General features: G+C 40.0%; 1 protein-coding gene across 1 annotated transcript in view; it reads right to left on the bottom strand.

The window, feature by feature from the left end:
• DDX31 (DEAD-box helicase 31) overlaps positions 1-23,146 on the bottom strand; it is an 85,126-nt gene that overhangs the window by 44,192 nt on the left and 17,788 nt on the right. Inside the window, 8 exon segments of the mRNA XM_003407408.4 lie at positions 9,873-9,932; positions 12,985-13,161; positions 13,923-14,158; positions 15,349-15,455; positions 15,580-15,699; positions 16,420-16,484; positions 17,301-17,342; positions 18,672-18,716. Of these exon segments, the coding sequence (XP_003407456.3) occupies positions 9,873-9,932; positions 12,985-13,161; positions 13,923-14,158; positions 15,349-15,455; positions 15,580-15,699; positions 16,420-16,484; positions 17,301-17,342; positions 18,672-18,716 (852 nt within the window).

Below are 23,146 nucleotides of genomic sequence, written 5' to 3'. Positions count from 1 at the left end.
CAGTATGCATTTGTGTAAGAAATGGTGGAACTACAAATACATTTGCTTATATTCCAAAATGAAATAATGGAGGGATAAACCCCAAAACTTACAGAAATAGTTGCCTATAGAGGGAGGGAGAGAACAGAAGGCAGGGTGACAGGGATAGAAGCTAGATTTCCTTTAATGAACCTTTATAATTTTGACTCTGAGATCATGTAAAAGTTCTGGCATAATTAAAAAGAAAATTAAATTTAAAAAAGCATGCCAATCTCTAAAAACTAAAAACAAATGAGCCTAACTGTATTCAAGTTGGTGACGTTATCACACAGAGAATTATTTCAGGTGATTTTAAGAGTCCTTGTCCTGAGGACAAAAAGAACCATGAAGAAAACTTAAGCTGTATTCAATGAACTTACCTTTGATGATAATACCAATACTGTTATTTTAAAACTATTACATACATTTAAAGATAGAGCAATTAAATATCATTAAAGCAATTATGTTAATGTTATTAGGAACCAAGACTTTCAGCATAAGAGAAAACAGATTCAAATATAAAATTTTTTAAGTAAAAACACCACAATTTCAAAATTAAACTGGAAATAAAAAATTCCTGTTTCCTAGCTCTATCTAATGAAAAGGTCTAGAAGCAATGTGAACCCAAGCAATGAATACCCCCACACCCAGACTGTGGCTTTAAAATTCCGTTTCTCGTTCAGCAGAATCAGAGCCTGGAACAAGAAATATACAGGACATCTTGTCATGCCTGAAAGCAAGAAAGCCTACAACGATCAATGCAAATCATATACAAAAAAAAAAAACAACTTGAGGGACTCTTCACTGGCCAAAGATGGAACAACCTGAACAAAAAGAATGACTGCAATAAATTAAATACAACACACACAACATGCACACACATATAAATGGAGCCCTGGTGGCAAAGTGGTTAAAGCACTCAGCTACTAGGTAGCTCGAACACCCACCAGCCAGCCGCTCTGTAGGAGAAAGATGTGACAGCTTGTTTACGTAAAGATTTACAGCCTTGGAAACTCTACGGGGCAGTTCTACTCTGTCCTACAGGGTTGCTATGAGTCAAAATCAACTTGATGGCTACGGGTTTTTATTTATATACCTATGGTTAAGAGCTTGGCTCCTAATCAAAAGGTCAGCAGTTCGAATCCACCAGCTGCTCCTTGGAAACCCTATGGGACAGTTCTACTCTACGCTATAGGGTTGTTTCGAGTTAGAATCGACTCGACAGCAAGGGGTGTTTGTGTGTATGTGTATATATATTTAGGTCACCATGCATGGTAATGTAGAGAGTCAGTGCAAAAAATCCTCACAACTGGGCCAGTAAGCAATATCATGATAAATGGAGAAAAGATTGAAGCTGTCAAGGATTTCGTTTTACTTGGGTCCACAATCAATGCCCATGGAAGCAGCAGTAAAGAAATCAAATGATGTATTGCATGGGCAAATTTGCTGCAAAAGACCTCTTTAAAGTGTTAAAAAGCAAAGATGTCACTTTGAGGACTAAGGTGCGCCTGACCCAAGCTATGGTATTTTCATTTACCTCACACGCATGACAAAACTGGACAACGAATAAGGTAAACTGAAGAAGAATTGATGCCTTTGAATTATGGTGTTGGTGAAGAATACTGAATATACCAGAGACTATCAGAAGAACAAACAAATCTGTCTTGGAAGAAGTACAGACAGATGGCTACTTAGAAGTGAGGATGCTGAGACTTTATCTCATGTACTTTGGACATGTTATTATGAGGGAACAGTCCCCGGAGAAGGACATTATGCTTGGTAGCAGCGTAGTGAAAGAGAGGAAGACCCTCAGCAAGATGGAATCACACAGTGCCTGCAACGATGGGCTCAGGCATAGCAACGATTGTGAGAATAATGCAGTGTTTCATTCTGTTCTACATAGCACTGCTGTGAGTTAGAAGCAACTCAATGCCAGCTAACAACAACGACGAGTCGAAATTGACTCACTGGCAGTGGGGTTTTTTTTTTTGCTTTATGGGAGAAAGAGGCACATGTTAAACACCACCACAAGGATACAATTAGCCAAATCCAGAATGGAGGACATTTTATTAAAAAACAAAAAAACAAATCCGCTGCCATCGAGTTGATTCTGACTCATTGTGACATTCTATAGGACAAATGATATGGTTTCTTCAACAAAAAAATCAAACGAAAAAAATTTTTTAAAAGGACACATAACAAAAATAAAAATAAACCAGAAGATGTCAAATAGACAGATGGACAGATGGATCAAAGTATCAGTAAGGAGATGAGCTGAGAACCAATATCTGGAAAGGAGTTCACCAAAAATGTCAACTATGGTTATCTCTGGGTGGAGGAATTTGGGGTGTTTTACTTTTCTCTTTGTATTTTTCTGTATCGTTTGCTTTGTTTTTCTTTTACAATGAACGTATACCATTTTCCCTCATCTTTTCATTTAGAAAAATTTAAACTTACAGAAAAGTGAGAAGAACAGTACAATGAGCACCAGTATATCCTTCATCTAGCTTCATCAACTGCTAATCTTCGGCAAATCTGCTTGTTCTTTTTCTCTCTATATACACATTATTTTTTTTTTTGAACCATCTGAAAGTTGCAAATACCAGGATATCTCACCTCTGAATATTTTAGCATGTATTTCCTAAGTAAAAAGACAGTCTTCTACATAACCACAATACCACTATTATACCTAAGAAATTTAACACTGAATAACATTTTCTAATAAACAGTCCATATTCAATTTTTTTCCTTAATCTAGAACAGTACCTTTATCTTTTATTTAGTCTTTTATGATCGTTGTTTTTGAAGAGACCAGGTATCTTGAAAAAAAAACCCACGGTCTCGATTTGCCTAATTGTCTCCTCATGTTGGATTCAGGTAAACACTGTGGCAGGAGCTGGGCACAGGCGGTGTGCCCTTCCACCACACTGCACCAGGAGGCACACCAGGGCATGTGCTTGGCTACTGGTAATGCCATGTTCAGCCACCTAAGTAAAGTGGCGTCTATCAGCTCTCTCTGCTGAGAGGTACCTTTCTCCTTTGTAATTAATAAGTAATCTGGGGAGTGAGACTTTGAGATCGTGCAAATATCCTGGTTCCCAAAACCTTTTGCCCAATGGTTTTGGCATCTATTGATACTCTTTGTATCACTGGTTATCTTAATGGCTACAAAATGATGGCTTTCTAGTCTATCATTCCTTCCTTCCACTAATAGTTGGCATTCTTCTGTAAAGAAGAGCCCCACAACCACCAATTTTTTTTTAAGTACCACTAAAGGAAACCCAGGTGGCATAGTGGTTAAGAGGTACAACTGCTAACCAAAAGGTCAGCAGTTCGAATCCACCAGATGCTCCTTGGAAACTTTATAGGGCAGTTCTACTCTGTCCTACAGGGTCGCTATGAGTCAGAATCGACTCAATGGAAAACAAAAACAAAAACAGGGTTCCTAGTGAGTATAGGCTTTTCAAGGAAAAAAAAATCCAAACTCCACAAAGTTTCTGTAAGAAGCTTGTACAACAATCACCCCTTGTATCCCCTAGGGTCAGGGTCAGGGTCAGGGTCAGGGTCAGGGTCAGGGCTATGGGAATACACTGTCCCACCATTCCTCTAACTAACCCAGAAACACCACTGAGGGTATGTCAGGATTTGTCTACCTTTATTGACTACGCCTGAGATTTGCTGGTTTCCTTTGATCGATGGCAAAGCTGCATTTATTAAGAGCGTAGCAGAAATTTAATGTACTAAGAGTACGTCAACCACCCACAAAGTGTTTCCAGACAGCTCCCACGTGCCCTGAAAAGCTGAAGGCGGATATCCCAGGGTTGATATCTTTGAGAACACAATTTAGAGTTCGGAACTATCTAAAGGGGGGCAGGAGCTGCTTTCTATACTAACCACGGCTGATGTCTTTAGAAAAACTGATGGGTTCTTCAATCTGCTAAGCTCTTGTTAAGAAATGATTTTTTTATTTAAGTCCTCTGCAGAGTAAGAGATGCCTGTAGACAATGGGCTGCCTGAGCTTTACAGACAGGCTTTGTAAAAAATTTAATGCTCTTCAATTCAGTAAATTCAACCAAGAAACACAGATAAAACTCTAAAATAGCATTTGACGTTCATGAAACTCACTGTAGCACAAGCGTGCTGAAGTCATGAGTTACAACGAATGCCAGCAGCCCCTCATCACGATCATTCAATGTTCTATCTCCCACCTGGGTGATCTCACTCAGGACAGGTGGATGAGAGACAATCTCTGCCCCTGCTTCCATTACTTCTTCTGTTGGCAGGGGGTAAATGACAGCCAACTACTGCCTATTCGTCTTGCTTTCTCCATTTCCATTTAATTCAGCTAATTCTTCAAATACTTCTATTCTCACCTAGGCTATCATGTAGAATGAGGGGAAGGGATAACATTCCTGGTATAGGAAGAGAGAGGACAGGACTACCCACTTCAGTGTCACTTTACTAACCCACTGCCATCGAGCAGATTCCAACTCATAGCAGCCCCATAGGAGAGAGTAGAACTGCCCCATAGGGTTTCCAAGCCTATAAATCTTTACGAAAGCAGACTGCCACATCTTTCTCCCATGGATCAGCCGGTGGGTTCGAACTGCTGATCTTTTGGTTAACAGCCGAGCACTTTAGCCCCTGTGCCATCTGGACATGTCAACTCAACTCTCTGAGCCTCAGTTTACCCATCTATAAAATGCCATAAGAACTGTTCTATTTATCTCATGGAGTTGTTGTGAAGATCAAATGAGACCGTGTATGCGAAAAGTGTTCTGACAGTTATAAATCTAAGTACAGGTAGTCCCTGACTTAAACGGGGTTCTGTTCTGATGGCTCTGTCATAAGTTGGTTCTGATACAAGTCAGGTACTTCCTTATAAACCAGTACCTTTATAAATCTGATCTTTGAACATCTTCAAATAACATCAGCAAATTATGCACTGCAACACTGTATGTAGTCCATATTACTAATGATAAGATGTTAAAAAAAAAGGCAGTTATAAGTGCAGTTTGTCATGACTCAAATATGTCATAAGTTGGAGACTACCTGCACTACAATTCATGATGAAATAAGGACTGGTACAGGAGTAATTAGGCAGTGATTTAAATACCTCTTCAGTCTCCCCGCATCACACCCCATTCACTTGCACCTGGGTAGAGTACCACAAAGATCCAGGAGACTGTTCTGTCTTCCTGGACCTCTGTCAGCCAGCTGCACCAGATTAACGGGAAATTGTGGCCTTCCTGAAGACTCAGCAAAGGCTTTGGTTCTCCACCCACCATTAGAACTTAGATGCAGCCCAATTTTATTACTTCAATCTAATTAGGGCAAAAGAATCACTAAAGTCAGTTCTGAAAGACACTCAACGGAGAGGCCTTGAAGGCCTTAGGCATGACAATTGGCTGCCTCCATGAGACCTAGGAGTACAGATGGAAGGCAGCTTGCTCAGGTGCCAGCCTGTCAGTTGGATTAAAATGACTCATTTATTTACCCAAGAACCTCACAAAGTGCTTTTACTAACAGGGAGAGGGGGCCTGCCGGCTCTCTGAGCAAGGGACGCAGCAAACTCGCCTCTGACGCCTTCCCGGCCTGCCAAAAGTCATTATTGCTGTGTGTGGAAAGCCATCAGCAGGGTACAGGCCCCTGTTGTCTGGGTGACAGATTGGGCTGCGTAATCAGAGGAGGAAGGAGAGAATGCAGAAGCTGTCAGAGGCGAGAGATCTTGGCTGGAGCCGCCAAAAAACTGGCAACATGAGTTAGTGTAACTGAGTAAACAGCAAACAATCTCCAAATGATCTTTCCATTAACACAAATGAAATAAAATAGAAAAGATAAACTTTACGTAAAAAGCATTCCCCAGAGAAAAGCAAGAAAGTCTAAATTTATTTGGGGCAGTCAACTGACATTCTTCTGACTCTGACGGCCTCATCTCCTTTGTCTCCTAGCCTCCTGGCACAGTGGAAATTCCCTAGGAGGAGAGGAAATTAAGAACTGCACAGACGTAACAGTGTGTTTCAAGCAGAAGAAGAGAAAGGGAAGGGGACGGAAAGCAGCACGGGTGATTCCAGTATCTTCTGAAAAAGAAGTGTGTGCCGGGCAGTCAAGAAGGCAGATTCCAATGGATAATCAATTGGCAAGTCCTAGGTGAAACTGGAAATTTCTCTATTTTTTCGGGAAAAGGTTACAGTATTTCATTTATTCAGGGACAACCAGAGGGAGCCACATGTACCAAAAGAGAGCCTCTGTTAGCCTTAAAACCAGATATGGAAATACAATTTTCCAGCCACTTAGTGGTATTTTTTTTTATCAGTTCATAAATATAAAAATGATATTAAAAACCAGGCTTCCTTCCTTTGACTTTGGGTGAGTTCCTCAATATAACCCACTGCCGTCAAGTCGATTCCGACTCATAGCGACCCATTAGGACAGGGTAGAACTGCCCCATAGAGTTTCCAAGGAGTGCCTGGCGGATTCGAACTGCCGACCTCTTGGTTAGCAGCCATAGCACTTAACCACTACTCCACCAGGGTTTCTGTTCCTCACTATAAGCCGGAGAAAACATTATTTTGTAGACAATCTACTGTGTTTTATCTTACTCCTTTGATTTCTTCATTTTATTTGGGCAAGTGGGCTTTGAACTTTCAAATACTTCCTGCCTGCTAATCCCTAACTCCTTACTTATCGTGGCTTTTTCCTAGATCTAATTTTCTAGAGCACACAAAATTATATTTCAGATGTGTGAAGACTTCTCATCTTCTACTAACTGGTGGTATCTCCTGCCCGAACTACCCTTTTACCTTTGCCTCTACTTTATCTCACTATGGTCAAGCATTTATACCCACAGTGTACAAATCTACGCATCAGGTCCTAAGAGTTGCATACAATTAAAAAGGTCCTTCAAGATTTTGTAAAATGAAACACAGACACACCCTTAACTGTTACAAATAATAGAAAAGATAAAGCAGGGAGGAAAATGGGGTAGAGGAGGAAACTTTCTAACAGAAAAGGAAACGGTCATTGTGGGCTTTTGTGTCATTATACCACAATCACCAAATTTTCATACAGACATTCAGTCTTCTGGCCTCATTAAAAGGACTTTAAGATGATAAATCAAAATGGCAAAAGGTACAGTATAAAGGGGGAAAAGTCCTCACAGAACAATTAACAACGACATGATTGCTCTTTATCAAAAGAAGCCAGTTCTCCATCTGCCTTGTCTTAACGTGGCCCTCGTTCCTCATTAACACTAAGGAGGCTCCTGGAGAGCGTTCAGATAGCCTGGCACGCAACAGGCTGCTTAAAAGGATGCAGAGTGACAATATCTCCCCCCTAGCCCAGGCATGATCTATTACAGCGTGTCTGATGTGCCCTGCAGCTCTCAGACGCCAGAAGCATCAGGCTGAAGCAAACAAATATGGCAGAAGTAGCAGGAACACTGAGAGGGTGAATGAATAACTGCTCGTCATTGGGGACTTGTGCTCATGTCTTGGCTTAGGAGTGGAGAGAAGTGAGGCCCCATCAGCTCTTAACCAGTACTCTTCACGGCAGAATAAAGAAGAGATGGCAGTGTGGCAGAGGATCAGTGTACTGGAAATGAACTAGACAAGCAAATGAATAGGGACCGAGAGGTTTTACAGAAGCCAGATTGTGGGCAAGTGAGAGTTTGCTTCAGATACAGTACCCAGGACTGGAGCGGTGTTAATGTATGATGTGCTTTGCCAAGTCAATGGCCTTCTTTGTCTCGCTGACATCACTTGCATGCAGGAACTAGTCAGATAGAACAAGCAAAGTAATCTTATGCTTTTGACCCCGCTGAAAATTACATTTCAAAAGAATGATCTTTTGTTCCAGGAAGAGCTACCAAAAAAAAAAAAAAAACTGAACTTCAGATACGAGGAATTTTCTTTGAAACATGAAGCTCCCCCACGCCTGTAAAACATTTGCATACTAGAAGCCTCAACAATTTCCCAAAGATAAACCCAACAGCATCTTAAGGGTCCAAGACAAAACAGCTTGTTCCTATTCTTAACTCAAACTCCAAAACAAAGACTCCTACTGCTTTCTGTTCCAATATAGACAATCTCTAACATTCATTTTTCAGACAATGAGCCTCAACCCTCCTCTAGCTTTATAAAAAGGCACACACTGGTAGTCCTCTATACTGAATTTCTTAGGCCCCATCTCTCCGTTCATTCAAACCACAAATACTGAGTGCCTACTATGAGAGCCTGCTCGCTGTGCCACATACTGGTAAACAAAAAAAACACAGCCCCGTCCTCATGGAGCTCCTGATTGGGAGGAAAGACTTAGTGTGATGAATGTTACAAAGAAATGCAGGGTGCACTGGGAGTACCTAACAGGGAACAGCTTAACCCTCTAGGCTGGGGCTCTGGGAGCTCCACTTTCCTGGAGAAGTAAAATTTAAGTTGAATTTTAAGGAGCGGTTAAAGTCAGGGTGGGGTGTTCCAGGCAGAAGGAATAGCATGTACCAAGACTCCAAAGTCAGGAAAAGCAAAAATAACACACTCAAGGAACTGAAAGAGGGGTCTGTTTGGCTGAAGAGTGGGGAGCGAGGAGGAAAGTGGGTTGAAAGGTAAGGGTCAGAGTGCAGAAAGTATTACTGGACATGATAAGGATTTTTGACAAATGTATTTACAAGGAGATTATTTAGACTCATCTTCACTTTATACCAGATATTTTAAGATACAGTTTAGAAAAAACACAAGCATCTGACTTGTGGAATGGCTTCATAAAGGGAAGGGGTACCTGGTGAGACACAAATCTTCTTGGGAGGCAAGTATTCCAGTAGTAAGTGGTCTCGGATCTGACTGCAGCTACTCAGAGAGTCAGCAGGGCTTCTGTTTGCCACATACATGAGGATCAGTGCTGTGATAAGCAGGTCAGTCAGTAAGCCTTTTGTGTATGGCCATACATATACACACACAAGAAACAACGCAGCCCTCACTCATGGACTCTAAGATGATTTAGAAAGACATCAGTCTCTACTCCCTTTAAAACAGAACGCAGGCAGAATTTCCTTAAAAAGTAGTTGCATTAAGTGCGGCCTAGACAGGTATTCAAGTATCTAACTGTCTCAACTCAGCATCTGTTCACTGGACTTACTAAATTTATAGTGCAATTTTATTACTGTACATACAGGGACTTCTTGAATAACTGGTTGGGGATTAAGTTACGTCTTCCAAGATGGCACGGACAGAGAAGGCATTTGAATCCTGGGAGACAGCAACAACTATGGAAAAGTGAATCCCCAGGGAGGGGGGACTGTAGAAGGTGTGAGTTTCCACTCTTGAAAGAGCACAAGAGATATGCATTAAAAAGGTCAGCTGCTGTGCTGGAGGGGCAGTTAGCCGAGATTGCAAAGACTGAGGCCGAATGAACTGGCCCTGAAAATGGTAGGGCAAATGGCAGTTTTAGACAATAGCAAATAAAATTCACCCAAGTGCATCTATTTTTCTGTAAAAAAAGATGAGCAGAAGCAAGTAGAGTCATTTCGTCGAGGAAAGAGTTTCTCAGCTCTAATTACTCCCGATAGCTGTAATTTACAAGTTTTTGGTGGGTAGAAATCGCCAAGATTCACACGTTTTCAGACCAACAGCTGCCACTATTAGTAAGCAAATTGTGAAGTCTTCTCCACAGTGGCAGCCTGCTATCTGTGGCACAGTCAGGTGACAAACCAGCAAAGAGACCAACCACACCAAGAGGCCTCTGGTATTCCCTGTGGGCCTGGCCCCTGGGCAAATCGTCAAGAGGTGAAAAATGACCACTACCATCACAGAAGTATTTCAACCTGACCTTCCCCTTCAACTGGAGTACAGAACGATACATACCGTGCAAAGAAGGACGCCCGATTTGGAATGCGAGAATTCCTGAAATACTGCTGTTCTCTCCTACAAAAAACAAAGAAAAATAGTGCTTTACAACTCTGAGACAAATTCAGGCGAGGTATGTATAGGTTCCTGCAACTCTCTCATCTCCTACCAGTGCAGGTATTTTTAGGCACAGGAAAGAGCAAGAAGTGGACCTTTCCCATCTTCTAATAATAGCCTGAACTTACAGGACTAGGCTTCTCAGGCTATGGCAAAGGAGCATAGCCTCAAGGGCAGCAATAAGACATGGCAGGATGGACACATCCATCAGAAACGGTCACTACCAAGATCAGGGAAGGGAAAGGCCACAGGCTGCCGCAAGCAGGGTTCCAAACTCAGAACCTATCCTAAAACACATTTTCCTTCAAGTGGTCTAAAACCAACTTTTGATTTTTATCCCCTTTCCTACAGAGCAATTGAAAAACAGAATTAACAAAGATTTAAAAGTTATAAAAACTAAATATTTAAACTGTAGAACTGAAGTCAAAGGAAGAAAAGAACTGCACCACTCAAAACAAACCACCAGCCCTGGTAACACCCTGATGCTTCTGTGAATCCCCTTTCTACGTATAACATGGCCAAATACGTGGCTGTTTGTGTCTGCTTCAAAAATGGCACCATAGTATTTATACAATTAGCATGCTCTTATCATGGGCCAATAGAATGTGAACATCTTCTCATGCCAACAACTATCCAACAACCACACTGTCTCTCGTGGCTATGCAGTGTTCAGCAGAATGGATACATCATCACTGATGTGATCAATGCCTTATTATTCACAATTGAGGTTGTCTTCAATTTTTTGTTATTATAAACAGTGCTATGATAAACATGTTTGTAGAAAAATCATTGTGTACATTCTTAATTACTTCCTTGGGTAAATTCCTAAACGCAGACTTGCTGGATCAAGGGGTATGTATGTACACTTATAAGGCTGCCTGCATAAACTGGCAAAGGTTAAATTCTGATTGTGTTTAAGTCACAATGCTGCAAGCAGGTGAGGCTTAGTCACACCTATTTGTCAGCAGCAAATAAAAATAAAATTACTTAAAATTTGGAAAAGAGAAAAAAGTGGTCTCTCCTTCCTTCCACTCTGGCCCAGCCACTTAGCTGTTTTGCTGTGGGTTATTCTGGTCTTTCACATGCACAGCTTGTCACACAGCTGGAACCCCAAGGTAGGTACACCTTATTTAACACACCGAATAATAAAAATAACAGCCACTATTTACTGAGTGCTTACTTCTTTACCACGTACCAGAAAGATACTGGTCTTAAGCACCTTACGTATCAGTATTACCCAATCCTTTCAACATCCTACGAGCAGGTGCTATTATCACCCCATTTTCCAGATGAGGAAATGAGGCACTAAGAGGTTAAGTAACTTGCCTAAGGGACACACAGTAAAGGGCTGAACTGACATTTGAACCCAGCGAGTTGTGTTCCAGAGCCGGTGCTCTGACCCTCAAAAGGACAACAACATCTGCCCAATTTGCTGAACGGTCCTTACCAGGATCATTTTTAATGGCTGTATTGTGGGAACTGCGAACAAACTAACCATTCCTGATATAGAGGTAACAATAATAATGGCACCTAACACTTGCTGAGCACTTACTATGTGCCAGACCTTGTGCTAAGTGCTTTATCTGAATTAACTCAATGAATCTTCACAACAGCACAGAGAGGTTGAATACTTACCTGCGGTCACAGCCAGTGAATGGCAGAGCCATGATTAAAACACAAGCAGTCCTCCCCCACAGTGCACAGTTGTAAATACCATGCTAGGCTCCTGCCGCCCTGCTATACTGTCAGACAAGGTGTGATTTCTAAAGGCAATGTAGAAATAATTTAACTACTGGATCTTTAGTATGATCCATTCACAATTCCTAGATTCTTCTGAGTCCAAAACCAGCTCCTTCATTATCTTCAGACCTAGCTTTCAAAATGCCTCTGGTGAATACAGGCCCAGTGGACTAGTAAACTGAGGGAATAACAAAACAAAAACAAATGGTAATAAAGAATGCAATTAACAGGAAATTCTGTATAATCTTGTGGTAAAGAAGAATCTGTGTCCTTGAATGACCTTGAGCAAGTTCACTTTTCTGGGACTCCATTTCCTTAATTATTAAAAACAAAAACAGAAAGAAAAGGTGGACTTGATAACCTATAATGTCCCCTTTAGTGCAAAAAATTTTACGATTTTTAAGCTAGTTCTAGTTACTGTATGTCTAGCTGATCTTACTTCAATTTCTGATTTTCACTTTAATTTTCTAAGCTGCTTGATAACCTCTCCTCTAGGACAAGATGGCTCCTATTTCCAAGCCCTACTCAACCTTTCTTTCACAAGTCCTGTAAGTATACCTAGCTCCCATATTCCACCCCAACCCTCTAAATGGATGGCCTAGTTAAGAGTAATGGAATGAGAGTTATACAGCTAATTACCTAAAATAAGGAAAATATACTCTTACCCGTGAACAAAAATCTTACTTTGTGCCAAGAAAGAGCTGAAACCCTGAAGCCCCTTGGTACACAGTACCCTCTCCCAACCTAAAATGTTAAGAGCGAAAGCTCTGTATCTTGTTGACAATGACAGCAGTCATGCTCAGCAGTACCATATGGGATCCACAATTTAGCTCCATTAATGCTCTTAATTTGAAGACATCAAGCCCTAATTACACACTGGGTACTAAAAAGGCAAAACCCTTCCCTGGTGCCAGCTACTTAGTGGTACTCTGTTGCCTTAACAGCTGGTTGAGGTAGGTTCAGGCCAAGCTAGGGCCCGTGAGCGCTCTCAGGTGGAAGAGGCCAGCAAGCAGCAACAACAAGGCCCAGCTCCCGAAGCAAAAGCAAACGGGGAACAATAGCCACCCCATGCCCATATCCACGAAGCAGTGTGACCCACTTCTAGCTCCAGTGGGCTGCCCATTTTGGGTTTATTCTTTCCTAGCCCCGTGGGGTCTGCGAAGGACACAACCCCGTGCTGACCCTGGAGGATGAGTTTGACAGGACTGGGTTTTCGTTCCCTTTTCCACTCTGAAGGCTATTTCACTGCATGGTGAGAAGCGGGAATGCTCACCTCCTGTTCCATGTCGCCATGCAGCCGCAGGAATTTTAATCGCACGGAGGCAGATGGTAAGTGCACTGCTGCTGGGGCCCCGGAGCTGCTCTGCAGGGTCTGGAGGAAGAGGGTGTAGTGGAACTCCACCAGCTCACAACTTGAGAAAAAGACAATCAGCTTCTGGTCTTTTTCAAACTACATCAATATACAGAGGAAATCAAAACAAAAAAAATTAAAAAAAAACACAAGTTTTTAAGATTAGGTGACACTGAAATGAGTACTTCTCTGAAATACATAGTCACACTGGCCTTGATTTGGAAACATAGGTGAAAGAGTTTGAATTATTAAAAGAAAAAATAACTCTGATACTCCACTCTACAATGAATGTCAGAAGGAAAATGACATAGCTATGACCTTGAACAAGGTTTCCGTGTTTGTGGAAAACAAATATACTTCAGAACGAGGCTGTTCTTTAGCTCTGTTCCTCCCATCCATTCAGGGCTCGCCACATACAGCAATAGCCAGCTGGGCTCTGCATATACGGTAAATCTTGAAGCTTCGTTCTCAAGCCCTTCCACCTTCTGTTTTCCCACATACTATGGGAAATGATCACATAAATCTAGCAAATAAATATACAAACACTATGATTCTTTAAAAAACAAGAACAAAGGCCCCTATATTTACATAACACCCCACATGTTTCTGCCACCTGTAACATTCCCAATATTAGTCCCAGGAAAGATACTTAGAGCAGATTTCAAGATGAACATAACGGCTATCACTGACCTCTAGTTCTTCACTATAATTTTAGAACCACTGAAAGGATATCTTAACACAAAATTGGAAAACTTTTCTTTTTGGTGTCTGAACTAATTACTACTGATATTTCGCATAAACAAAACAAGTCTTTCTTCCGTGGATCAAGCCAGGTCTAGTCTTCTAGTCCACAGCCCTACCTTGCATTTCTGAAGGATGAAGGCTGCTAGGCAGACAAGCCTCAGTTTGCTGGGAACCAATGTCACGTGCTGATCAAGACTCTCTGGTATTGCAAAGCTGTCCAGCTTGTCACTAGTTCGTGGCTGAGAGACTTCACGGGCTGCTTTGTCCTTTGGGTTACACTGGTCATGGCTTTCGTCCAGTACAGAAATACTGACTGGATCATGCAAACTGATATCCGCCAGCCACGTTACACCTTTGATAAAACGTGAAAAAGGCAAAACAGATGACAAGCAGACCCTGTGAGGCTGGTCACACAGGCATACCCACACACACCACACATCCAGGGGTATCAAGGAACTCCCAGTTAGTATCATCCAAGTTCCAGCACCAATCTGCCCTATTAATCAATCTGGTATGGCAGACCCTCTGATTTTTTCCTACTGCCTAACAATGTATCCACACCAGCATTTTCTAAACTCTGGTCTTTGGAAAACCAATTCAAAAGGATAGTAACAGAGATCTCCCCACTATTCCCCCCCAAAAGAGTTCCCGATCAAATAAATTACAAAAATCCTGTATTAAAAATATTTATGGGCTTCTACCACAGGCCTTCTCAGAACCTTTATTGTGTTAATGTGCACCATGAATCTCCAAGATGGGGAGATGGCACGTGGCATTTCCCTAATTTTTCTAATCACAAAATCCCTTTTTCATAGATTCTCTTTCAAAATTAATGTTACTTAGAACACGCTTTGAGAGTTGCTGATGAGTAACGAATTAGCATTTGGTATTTGCATATAACAATATGGCCTCATAAACCAGACAGAAAACCATGGAAGCTATACAGTCACTCAAACGCATTGTATGGGATGATTCTGGTGGACAGTGACCCAACTCTTCGATGCCTTAAGTGTTCCCATCAGTAAAAGAGCTAAAAATTTCTATGTTTGGAAGACTGAAGCCAAAAATGTGCTTCAAGGCTATTTTTTTTTTTTAGGTTCAATATCTCTTTAAGAGAAAGGTAGGGTGATAATACACTAGGGTAAGAGGTCATTGTCTTCAGAGCGAAGGCCCACTCACTAGGCTGCAATTGCTAAAATAAAAAACCTCACAAAACTACCAGGTCAATGGTAGTCAGCCTTTTTTCTTCCTCTACACCAGCATGAGAACCATTAGCACTCTCCTTTCCTGAGATGATTCTGGATCTGAGACCCATCCTTTCCCTCTGTGCCCTGGGGAACATATCAAAGTCTTGGATGACTGAAAGAGGGAGGCTGGCAGTGCAGGATGTACAGTATGAAAGAGCAGTCCTCTGGGGACCCTTTGCTCCCTACCCTCCAACCCCCAGGCTGAGAATCACTGCTGCCAAACAATGAAGTTTATGTCTAGGTCCTTCTTCTTCATTAAAAACAAATAAGTCCCCATCACTTCTTTTCAACCCACCTTCTGTGAGTGTTGCCGATAGCAAGACGTTCTGTCGTTTCTGGCATTCTGCATTTACAGCATTGAGTATCACTGTGATGTCCTTTTCAAAACCCAAATCCAAGATTCTGTGGTTTCAGGACAAGAATTTTAATCTTTGAGAAGAATAAACGTGATGCTAACAGGCTAAAGAAGCTGAAATGACGGCAGCAGAAAGAGTTGTTTTCTTCAACCTTCCTAGATGAGACTCACCTGTCTGCTTCATCTAAAATCAGCCACCGTATCCGACTAAAATGAATGTTCTTTGTGGATCTTATATGATCCACCAGACGTCCAGGAGTTGAGATAAGGATATTTATTCCTTTGCGGAGTCTGTTTAAAATTATGTATCATAAAAGAAAGTAAATCAAATTGGGTTGTATCAATAGAGAACATAAGAAAAAAGTAGAGACAATACTCATGTAGAGCAATAATGTGTCATAGCTTGAAATCATGACAAAACATACAGTCAAATGGATAAAAAGACTTGTGTTTTAAAATATTCCTCTGCAATTTCCCTCTCCTGTCAAATATAAATATTAAGATCTGAAAAAATACGAAAATCATAAAACCAGAAAGCTTTGAAAGGAATCACAATTATATAATCCAATGCTCTTTTTTAACTTTTTTATTATTGTCCTCTAGTCTCATTTTCTTTTATGGGCCTGTCTAATCATTGGCTGAAGGGTGAACCTCAGGATAATCCAATGCTTTTTATCTGATCCATAGATCCTTTCCAGAACATTCCAAATAGATGGTCATCTAGCCTGTTCCTGAAGGCTTCTGAGCCAGAAAACCTGCTACCTGAATGAGTTATCTCATGCCAATGTGTTCTAGTTGCTAGAACGTTTGTTCTTACACTAAACTCTTTTTGTAACTTCCATAATGTTTAGAGGTGATTGCTCTCCACTGACGCAATATGTCCTTATACATGGGACCTAAGAAGCGCAGCCTGAGACAAGGCTCTCTCCTTGTTTAAAAGAACCAAGTGTTATTTAATAGGAAGGCAGGACAGACAGACTCAGAAGAAATTAAAAACAAATTTCCTCCTACCTGGCCTTTTCAGATTTCCTCTTCTCTCCACCCATTAACACTCCAGGCACAATCCAGGTAAATGGCTATAGAAAGACAATAGACCAAAATGAATGCAAAGCCCCCTTTACTGAAAACACAGAGACTAATTCCAAATTATTTTTCCTTAAACAAATAGGGAAAGAGGATCCAGGCTTCTTGATGCATATTACTGATGCATGAGGTGTTATGTGTAGACACAATTCCTAGGCATTGCCATACCCAAGGTTACTATCAGCAGAAACTTGAATTATAGCTATGTAACTAGCTTCCAACACTGTAAGAGAGAAACATAAGCTTTTTTTTTTTTTTTTAATGATTCAAGTAGCTTCTCTGCCTTTCACTACATAGCCTGAACTAAAGACACATTTCAGTAAGTCTATTGCTTTGTTTTTTGGGTTAAGATAAAACCCAAGCACAATCCTTCCCTACTCCCTCAACCTTCTGATAAAAGAAAGTGTAGATCAGTTCTACATCTAATTTGGTGAGATGGCAGGTTTTGACTTTCAAGCCGTCCTTCTTTAATCCTACTTATAGCTGTTAAGTTTTTTTCTGCTGGATCATCTTATGGCTGTACCTATACATTTCTATATGTGGCTTACTGGTGGCTATGATGAACAGATTATACGACTATAAGTACCAGGAAACAACAGTAAACTAGCTAAGCTAGAAATTCATGGTTAGTAAGGTTTAGATCAGTAAAACCTAGAAATGGTACCTAGTTAGAGCACAGACATCCCAGAAATAGAGAGAGATAAGCGTTAATTCCTAGTTCTTTGGGAAAAAAAAAAGGACTGTAGTATATTTCTCTTTCCTCAAAGAGTCAGAATAAAAGATGTAACTGAACTCATGGCTTACCTTACCTTAAGCAGTTTCTGGACAGTGTCAAAGCTTTGTAGAGCCAACTGTAAAAAATATTAAAAAGTTAGCAATGATAAGTGGGGTCTTTTCTTTCCTTTTTTTTTAAAAAAGGCAACAGGAAGTGATAAGGATCCAAACTTAGACCTTAACTAAAGATTTAAAGAAAAAAAAAAATCCCATGTGCAGAATCTATTCTGAAAAATATCCTGTTCTTAGAATGGTTCTGAAACCTGCCAGTCTAAGGAAATGATGGTAAAGACATCACATTTTTTCTTGGACTTACACAAAAATAATGTTTTGTGCTCCCTCTGCTGGCTCAAATTCCCAGAGTGCCACACAAGAAAAGTGCAAGTCTGTGATGCACATAAGATGGGAGAAAATGAAACAAAGTCAACCTGAATTTGGCTTTCTTTAGAAAGAGAAAGAATACAGACATGCGTGAAGGGATAAACTAGAACAACAATGCAACAGGCCAGCCTTAGGAACTTTGCTTTAAAGGTTATACGACTGTATCCTAAGAATGTGTCAGAGTAAAGCTGTATCTGAAGATCGAGAGATGGTCATTTCTCCAAGTTTATTAAAAAAAATGAAACCAACAAGCCCGGTGAAAACAAGCAAAAGTGAAAATTGATATAGGGTATAACTATTAACCACCATCAAAAAGATCCCTGGCAGAAATCCTTTGCAAGAATATACACAGGTCCCACATATTTAGTATTCATGAAGCATCCTAGGGAAGCAGCAAGTTTGCTGCTGTAAAAATTTAAACAGCTTTCATGCCTGCTTCTTCATTGGATTGAGCAGAGATAGGGTACCGCAGGCTGTATAAAAGGCTGAGCTGAAACTTCCATCTTCGGGATCAATTCTTTACAAGGAAGTGCTTAGCATTTGATATAGAAAACAGACACCCTAATCTGAAATTGCCTCTTGCAGACAGATAAAATAGATCAGATAGAAGAGATTTCACCAAGAAAAGGTGGGGGGGGGAAGGAAGCTTAATTTCCAGAAACAAGTGAAACTTTTGGTAGCAGTAGCTTCTTAAAAAAAAAAAAAAAAGGTTCATTTTCAGAGCCAATTGCTTTCGCTTTTGAATTAAGCTGTAAAAAAAAAAAAGCCCTACAAAAATGTGATTCTCTTAATCCCTCTGAAAGGGATAGAAATTTGTAGTGTCACTAGTTTTTAGATAACAGGAAAATGCTTTCTGATACTTTTCAAAGAATACTTGAATTTTTCTCCTTGGCAGGAACTAAAAGAATGGTTATCGGGGAAAGAAAAGGAGAGTGCAGTGGTTTGTGCAGTAGGGAGAAAAATAAATTCAAGGATATCACTGAAAGTACTTTGCTTAAAGCTCGCCCTGAAGTAAGATGGCTTACCTCTCTCGTTGGCACTAGTACAAGAGCATAGGGGCCGTCACTGCGCTGTTGACACGGAAGGAAAGAAATGCCATCATCAGGAACAATGAATATCACAGGACTCCAGACGAATGGAACTTAGAGTGGCCAGTTGTAAAACGTTAGAACCATTCTCATTAAAAAAAGTAACAAGAATGCCCACTACCCTCATTTATTATGTAACACTGTTTTAAAGGTTCTGGCCCCCGCAGCCAGACAAGAGAAAGAAATATGACATATAAAATTGGGAGGAAGAGGCCAGGTGATCATTTTCAGCAGACGATGTTTTTCTATCCTAAAAGCTTAACAGAATCAACAAAAAAATCTATCACAAACAAAGTAATTTGGGCAGGCAGCTGAACGCAAAATTAATATAAAAAAATCAACAGCTTTCCAACACAGAAAGAAAATATGAAGTTAAAAAAAAAAAAAAATCACACAATAGCAATAAAAAAGATAAGCCTAACAAAAAATGGACAAGCTCCATTTAAAAAAAATTTTAAACACCTCTGAGGGACATAAAATAAAATCTGAATAAATGGAAAGATATTCTATTCTTATATAAGACACAATATTACAAATAAGCCAGTTCTCTCTAAATTAATCCATAAATTTAATGCAATTTTAATAAAATGCCATATATGTACACACATACATGTATCTATACACACATACATATATACATACACACTTATACACATACTAAAAACAAAAAATACCCACTGCTCCTGAGTCGATTCCGACTCACAGCTACCCTATAGGACAAAGTAGAAGGCCTCACACGGTTTCCAAAGAGCAGCCGGTAGATTTGAACTGCAGACCTTTTGGTTAGCTGCCAATCTCTTAACCACTGTGCCACCAGGGCTCCTTATACAAACACACACATACACATACATACACATAAAAAATGTTATGTATTATCAGACAAGCTGATTTCAAAGTTCTTATGGAAAAATAAACATGCAAGAATAACCAAGACATTTCTAAAAAAGAAGATTCAAAGAAGAATGTCACCCTTTCAGGATGTTAAAGCAATTTAAAGCTACGACAGTTTTAGAAAATTGATGCTGGCATATAAATAGGTAAACAACAGAAACTACCGTCCAGAATAGGTCCAAATAGATACAGAAATCTAGGAAATAGTATAAGGGGCATTTTATACCAGCTGGAAGAAGATAATTCAAAAGTCCTTCAAGAAAAAATACAGTTAGAAAAATAAACTTGGAGTTAAGTTAGTCATTTAGAAACCATAAAAGAAAATACTGATAAATTTTATTACATAAAAATTTAAAGTTATCCAACGAAATTACCTAAATGAAGTCAAAAGTCAAATAACCTAGGCAGGAAATTTGCCACACATAACAGAAAGGGCTAATTTCTTTAACTTATAATGAAATCCTATACATTAAAAAAAAAAAAAATCAACAACTCAAGTAGAAAAATGGAGAAAGGACATAAACACCTAATTTACTAAAATAAGAATTCAAAACATGGCTTTTACGTATACGAAAACATGTTCAATGTCACGCATGAGAAATTCAAATTAAAACTATAGACTGGTACTTTTTGCCTGTCAAATTGGCAAAAATAAAACAACTGACTGTGTTGATGAGCAAACAGGAACTGTTCTACACTGTTGGTAGAAGTGTAAACTGGTATAAGGTCTTCGGTGGTCAATTTGGCATTACTATCTACCAAGATAAAAGTGCAAATTCTACTTGTAGGAATTTCTCCTACAGATATACTCTTACATGCGCAAAAAGAAGTTGTAGACTATTTGCAGACTGTAGAATATTTACAGTAGCCTTGTTGAACATAATGTATCCCACCAATAAAGGACTGATTCAATGATTTGTAGTACATACACACAATAGAATACTAGGCAGTCATTAAAAAGAATAGGGCAACTCTATGTGGTACTGAAGAGAAACCATTCCCAAGACATTAAGTGAACAAAAGCAAGGCACAGGACAGCATGCATAACAAGCAGCCATTTGTATATCAAGCCAAACAAAACAGAAAAACAAATTTTAAAAAACCTCCAAATAAAAGAGAAAAGGAACTATGCATACTCATATTTGCTTGACAGGCAGAGACTACCCAGGAAGATGTACAAGCGACTGAGAACTGACGACACTGCATGTAACTAGGGGGGAAAGTCAGACTTTATCCTACACGTGTTTTGTGGTAACCTTCAAATTTAACATGTATACTATGTTTAAAAACAGTAAGTAATAAAAGAAAACAAAGCGGTCTGATAAAGGCTCCTACATCAATCGTGCCTTGCACATTGAAAATGCTCACAGATATGGACTGAATGAATCAAAACAATGTTACCGTAGAAGCTAAGCTCAGATTTAACAGCAAATTCAATTACAAGTATGGTTTTCATGTTTTGCATAGGAAACATTTACCCACAAGGAGGAAAGGATTTGGAATTCAAACTAGAGTTCTCTGTACTCAGCATCAACTTTGTGAGACTGTACCGAAGCCTAGGCAAGGAACAGTAAACACGTCAGTACAACAGTATCAATGTGCCACTGTGTGACGTTAGGAGATTCTGACATTTCAAAAGGTGTTACTACACAGAGAAGAAGAAAGGAAAATCAATCCCTTGCAGGGCAGAAGTGAGTGAGGAAGGATGGATGTGAAGTTAGAAAAATCAGAGACAAAATAACTGAAAGAGTGGAAACAGGAAAGCAGTCCATCCTTATTCCGACACCAAAGTAATTTAAGAATCTACTGGGTGCCTTGAATTTGCTGCTCTCTCCAGATGTGGTTTTTACAGGTCAAATCATTTGAGCTCCAAGTGACTATACTGAATATTATTTGAAATAAGTGAATTAAATTGGGGCTTGGAGAACCATACAAAGATACCATCTTTCATAGAATGAGGTGTTACCACTATTAAAAAAAGAAAAAACCTGAGCAAATAAAACACAACTACATGGCTTGTTAATGATTCTGAATATAAGCAAAACAAAGTATTACCCTTCAAATGAGCCATGTGACCATGATGACAACAACTAACACAGTGCACGTATTATTGCCAAGCACTGGATACCAGTGAAGGAGTCCTGGTGGAGCAGTGGTTAAGCACTCAGCTGTTAACCAAAAGGTCAGCCGTTGGAGCCCACCAGCTGCTTCATGGGAAAAAGATAGGGAAGTCTGCTTCTATAAAGATTACAGCCTTGGAAACCCTATGGGGCAGTTCCACTCTGTCCTATATGGTTGCTATGAGTCGGAATCAACTCAAACACAATGGGTTTGTTGGTTTTTTTTTCGTGGATTTAAGTACCAGCTCTCAACACATGTATTATTATGCATTAGCTCAAGTAATCCTCACTTTTACTCTAGAAGATAAGTATAGTATTAGCCCCTTGCCACAGATGAGGACATTGATGCACAGAGGGATGAAATGATTTGCCTAAAGTTGTTGTTAAGTGCCACTGAATCGGTTCCAATGCACAGCAACCCTATGAACAACAGAACAAAACACTGCCTGGTCCTGGCCATCCTCACAATCATTGTTATGCTTGAGCACATTGTTGCAGACACTGTGTCAATCCATCTTGTTGAGGGTCTTCCTCTTTTTCACTGGCCCTCTACTTTACCAAGCATGATGTCCTTCTCCAGGGACTGATCCCTCCTGATAACATGTCCAAAGTATGTGAGGCGTAGTCTTGCCATCCTTGCTTCTAAGGAGCATTCTGGTTGTACTTCTTCCAGGACAGATTTGTTTGTTCTTTTGGCAGTCCATGGTAAACTCAATATTCTTCGCCAACATCACAATTCAAAGCTGTCAATTCTTCTTCTGTTTTACTTACCTAGGATCTGAGCAAAGCCACCCACCACACTGTCCACCTTAGGTATGCCATTTAATCTCTCTGCCTCACAGATCCATGAAAGCAGAGAGTTGGGTAGAACATTCCAGCTAAAAAGTTCTCAAACTCTCCAACCTTGTATGAAAAAAGAACCTCTACTAGAAAGAGGTTCTCCTAGAGTACATAAATGGATGCAATTGTTTCACTGCATTACTGTAATAATTTACATTTGTTCATCTCTGACTATGTACTACATTAAATGCTAAGCACCTTGCATGAATTATCTCAGTGTGAAGTGCTAAATGGAAAAAAATCATCACCTTTAGGAAACAATAAATTCCTCACTCATCCACCTCAGAGAAAATATTAATAGTTCAATAAGTATCATTCCAGTCTTTTATGCATATATACACATAGATTATTACTATTTATGAAACTGGGTTCACACTGTATGTGATAGTTAAGGTTGTGTGTCAACTTGGCTGTGCCATGATTCTCAGTGGTTTAACATTTATGTAATTAATGATATAGTCATCACCCATGATGTGATCCAATGTGATCAGCCACACTGCTGCAGTATACATGGATGTTCTGGCTAAGCTTGCTTGTTCTGAACCCTGCTTGTGGCTCGTC

This window comes from Loxodonta africana, chromosome 9, assembly GCF_030014295.1.
Source record: "Loxodonta africana isolate mLoxAfr1 chromosome 9, mLoxAfr1.hap2, whole genome shotgun sequence".
Lineage (NCBI taxonomy): Eukaryota > Metazoa > Chordata > Mammalia > Proboscidea > Elephantidae > Loxodonta > Loxodonta africana.
This window is presented reverse-complemented; position numbering and strand designations above follow the sequence as displayed.